Source organism: Myiozetetes cayanensis, unplaced genomic scaffold, assembly GCF_022539395.1.
Source record: "Myiozetetes cayanensis isolate MyiCay16 unplaced genomic scaffold, myiCay2020 scf1633, whole genome shotgun sequence".
NCBI lineage: Eukaryota > Metazoa > Chordata > Aves > Passeriformes > Tyrannidae > Myiozetetes > Myiozetetes cayanensis.
In genome coordinates, this window is record NW_026087308.1 from 1,223 (window position 1) to 5,494 (window position 4,272).

A 4,272-nucleotide genomic window follows, 5' to 3' on the forward strand; every position below is an offset into this window, starting at 1 on the left:
TTCTCAGCATGTGACACCGTGTGCCTGGCACGTTCCTGGTACGTCTTTGGCGTGTGCCTGGCATGTTCTTCACATGTGACCATGCCTGGTGTGTTCCTGGCATGTCTTTGGCGTGTGCCTGGCATGTTCTTGGTGTCCGGGAGCGTGTTCTTGGTACGCTCTCCGTGTGTGATTGGCACATGTTTGGCATGTCCTTGGTGTGTCCAGCTGTATCCAGCTGCTTGGCATGTCCTTGGCATGTCCCTGACGTGTCCTTGGCGTGTCCCTGGCATGTCCCTGGCGTGTCCCCCCCGTGTGCCGGTGCCGATCGGGGTCTCCCCCCTCCCCTTCCCCGGCCCCTCTGGCGGCTCCAGCAGCAGCTGCAAAGCAAAGGGGGTTGGGAGTTTTTGGGGGTTTGGGGATTTTTGGGGAATTTGGGGTTTTGGGGTCCCGCGGCGGTGCCTGGGGAGAGATGGGGTGACCCTCCCCCCAATGAGTCAGAGCCCCCGACAGCCCGGGGGTCCTGGGAGCCACAAAGGGGGTCAGGCCCGGTTTGGTTTGGGGGGACACAACATGGGAGGACCCCGGGGGTGTTCGGAGGGTGGGACCCCCAGCCCCCAACTACCAGGGGTCCCACAACGCCCCAGGCCCTGCCCCTCCCATCCCTCCCCACCCCCAGAGGTGTCCGGTGCCCCCGCGAGGTTGGGGGGTCCCTGAGGGGAGAGGAGGCGACGGGGGCCTGGGGGGTCCTGGTGGTGCTGTGGGGTCCCTGTGGGTTCTGTGGGGTCTCTGTGAGTGCTGTGGGGTCCCTGTAGGGTCCCCATGGCTGCTGTGGGTGCTCTGGGGTCCCTGGAGGGGCTGTGGAGTCCCCGACAGGTCCCCATGGGTGCTGTGGGTGCTCTGGGGTTCCTGGAGGTGCTGTGGGGTCCCTGTAGGGTCCCTGTGGGGGCTCTGGGGTCCCTGGAGGTGCTGTGGGGTCCCTGTAGGGTCCCCGTGGGTGCTCTGAGGTCCCCGTGGGTGCTGTGGGGTCCCTGGGGGTGCTGTGGGATCTCTGAGGGGTCTCTGTAGGTTCTGTGGGATCCCCATGGGTGCTCTGGGATCCCCATGGGTGCTGTGGGTCCCAGTAGGGTCTCCATGGGTGCCATGGGGCAGGACCTGCCATGGGGCAGGGCAGTCATTGGGCACCTCAGGGGTGCCAGGACAGGGAGGCTGTGGGGTCTGTGGGGTCTGTAGGGCCATGGGGCAGGGTTCTGGGGTCTGTGGGGTCTGTGGGGTCTGTGGGGTCAGGGGTTTTAGGGCAGCACTCACTGTAGGGCACGCAGTCGTACTGCACCTCCAGGTATTTGTAGGTGCCGGGACAGGGGCTGTGGGATCTGTGGGGTCTGTGGGGTCTGTAGGGCCATGGGGCAGTGCTGTGGGGTCTGTGGGGTCGTTGGGCTGGGTTATGGGGTCAGGGGTTTTAGGGCAGCACTCACTGTAGGGCACGCAGTCGTACTGCACCTCCAGGTATTTGTAGGTGCCAGGACAGGGGCTGTGGGGGCTGTGGGGTCTGTAGGGCTGTGGGGCAGGGTTCTGGGGTCTGTGGGGTCTGTGGGGTCTGTAGGGCCGTGGGGCAGGGCTATGGGGTCTATAGGATGAGGGCAGCACTCACTGTAGGGCACGCAGTCGTACTGCACCTCCAGCTATTTGTAGGTGCCAGGACAGGGGCTGTGGGGTCTGTGGGGTCTGTAGGGCCATGGGGCAGTGCTGTGGGGTCTGTGGGGTCTGTGGGTGTTATGGGGCAGGGTTCTGGGGTCTGTGGGGTCAGGGGTTTTAGGGCAGCACTCACTGTAGGGCACGCAGTCGTACTGCACCTCCAGGTATTTGTAGGTGCTGGGACAGGGGCTGTGGGGTCTGTGGGTGTTATGGGGCAGGGTTATGGGGTCTGTGGGGTCTGTGAGGCCGTGGGGCAGGGCTGTGGGCTCTGTAGGATGAGGGCAGCACTCACTGTAGGGCACGCAGTCGTACTGCACCTCCAGGTATTTGTAGGTGCCAGGACAGGGGTCGGGGAAGGCGTCGGATCCGGCGACCACGACACACTGAGTGCGGTTGTTGCACCTGAGGGGACACCCGGTCAGGACAGCGGGGACAGCGGGGACAGCGGGGACAGGGGGGACAACAGGGGACAGGGGGCACTACAGCAGGGCAGCAGTGGGCACAACAGGGGACAGGGGGAGTCGCAGCGGGACAGCGACGGGACAACGGGGGGCAGTGTGGACAACAGGGGACAGGGGACAACGAGGACAGGGGGACACAGCAGGGGACACAGCAGGACACCGTGGTCAGGGACAGTGGGGACAGGGGGACAACAGACAGGGGACACAGCAGGGGACAGCGGGGACAGGGGGACAGGGGGACAACAGGGGACAGGGGACAGGGGGACAACAGGGGACAGGGGGGACACAGCAGGGGACACAAGGGGGATCAACAGGGGACAGCAGGGGATGGGGGGACAGAGGGGACAACAGGAGACAAGGGGAATGGGGATGGGGGAGCAGGGACATTGGGGGGGACACAGGAATGTGAGGGGACACAGAGACATCGGGGGACATGAGGGGACATGGGGACAGGGGGGACACCAGGACAGGGGGACACAGGGACAGTGGGGACATGGGTGGAATCTCCTCCCTGTCCCCACCCCTGTCCCCATGTCCCCAACACCCCCCATGTCCCTGATCTCCTGCACCCCCGCAATGTCCTCCTGTCCCCCCAGTGTCCCCAGTGCCCCCCAGTGTCCCCAATGCCCCTGATGTCCCCAATGTTCCAATGTCCCCAATGTCCCCAATGTCCCAATGTCTCTAAGTGTCCCCAATGCTCTGGGTGTCCCCAGTGTCCCTGGATGTCACCTCTGAGCCAGCACATTTGCCATCTGCCCAAGGTGCCCAATGTCCCCAATGTCCCCAATGTCCCCAGTGTCCCCACTGTCCCCGTGTCACCTCTGGGCCATGATGGGGTGTGCCTGGGGCAGGTAGCACTGCACATTTGCCATCTGCCCGGGGTACCCAATGTCTCCAATGTCCCCAATGTCCCCAATGTCCCCAGTGTCCCCAGTGTCCCCAGTGTCTCTGTGTGTCCCCACTGTCACCTCTGGGCCATGATGGGGTGTGCCTGGGGCAGGTAGCACTGCACATTGGCCATCTGCCCGGGGTCGGCGTCGCAGATCTTGTCGTCGGTGCGTCCGTAGTTGGCGTCGGCCACGAGGACGACGTCGCTGCCGGGGCAGCGCAGCTCCAGCGGGTACCCCTCACACGCCAGCTCCCGGCGTGCCAGCCCAAAGGGGAGGGCACCCCGGATCAGACCTGGGGACACAGGGATCAGGGAACCCCAAACAGGGTCAATGAACCCCAAAATTAGGGTACCCCCAGCTCCAGCGGGTACCCCTCACACGCCAGCTCCCGGCGTGCCAGCCCGAAGGGGAGGGCACCCCGGATCAGACCTGGGCACAGGAAACCCCAAACAGGGTCAATGAATCCCAAATTGAGGGTACCCCAGCTCCAGCGGGTACCCCTCACGCGCCAGCTCCCGGCGCGTCAGCCCAAAGGGGAGGGCACCCGGATCAGACCTGGGGGGGAACAGGGCAGACCCCAAATGGGGTCAGGGAACCCCAAACAGGGTCAGGGAAACCTCAATGGGGTCAGGGAACCCCCAGTGGGGTCAGGGAACCCCCGATGGGATCCCTGTGACCCCAAAATGGGGTACCCCTCACACGCCAGCTCCCGGCGCGCCAGCCCAAAGGGGAGGGCACCCCGGATCAGTCCTGGGGACAGGGAACCCCAAATGGGATCAGGGAACCCCAAATAGGGTCAGGGAACCCCAGGGGGGTCAGGGAACCCCCAAATAGGGTCGATGAACCCCCAAAATGGGGTCAGTGGTCCCCCCCAAAGGGGTCCCTGTGCCCCCAAAATAGGGTCCCCCCCAGCCCCAGGGGTGCCTCCCAACACACCGGTCCCAGGGGGGCTCCCCCAGAGCAGTCTTAGGGGGACAGAGATGCCCCAAATGGGGGTGCCCCCACCCCAAACGGGGGTGCCCCCACCCCAAACAAGGGTGCCCTCACCCCAAACTCTGTGCCCTGCTCAGCCCTCGGGGCACAAGGGTCACCTGGACCCCAAATTGGGGTCACCTGGACCCCAAAACGGGGTCACCTGGACCCCAAAACGGGATCACCCAGACCCTGAACTCCCAAATCCCAGATCCCCCCATCCCACATCCCTGAGCCCCCAAATCCCACCCACCCGGGAGGGACCTCCTAAAATC

General features: G+C 64.7%; 1 protein-coding gene across 1 annotated transcript; it reads right to left on the reverse strand.

The window, feature by feature from the left end:
• Nucleotides 1-753: 753 nt before the first annotated feature.
• On the reverse strand, nucleotides 754-3,775 carry LOC126638130 (adhesion G protein-coupled receptor L1-like; the record flags this gene model as incomplete). Its single annotated transcript, XM_050311775.1, has 6 exons — nucleotides 754-1,655; nucleotides 1,833-1,872; nucleotides 1,967-2,076; nucleotides 3,104-3,317; nucleotides 3,404-3,454; nucleotides 3,725-3,775. Coding segments are annotated over 6 exons (515 nt in total), but the record flags the coding sequence as incomplete, so codon positions are not given.
• Nucleotides 3,776-4,272: the final 497 nt, after the last annotated feature.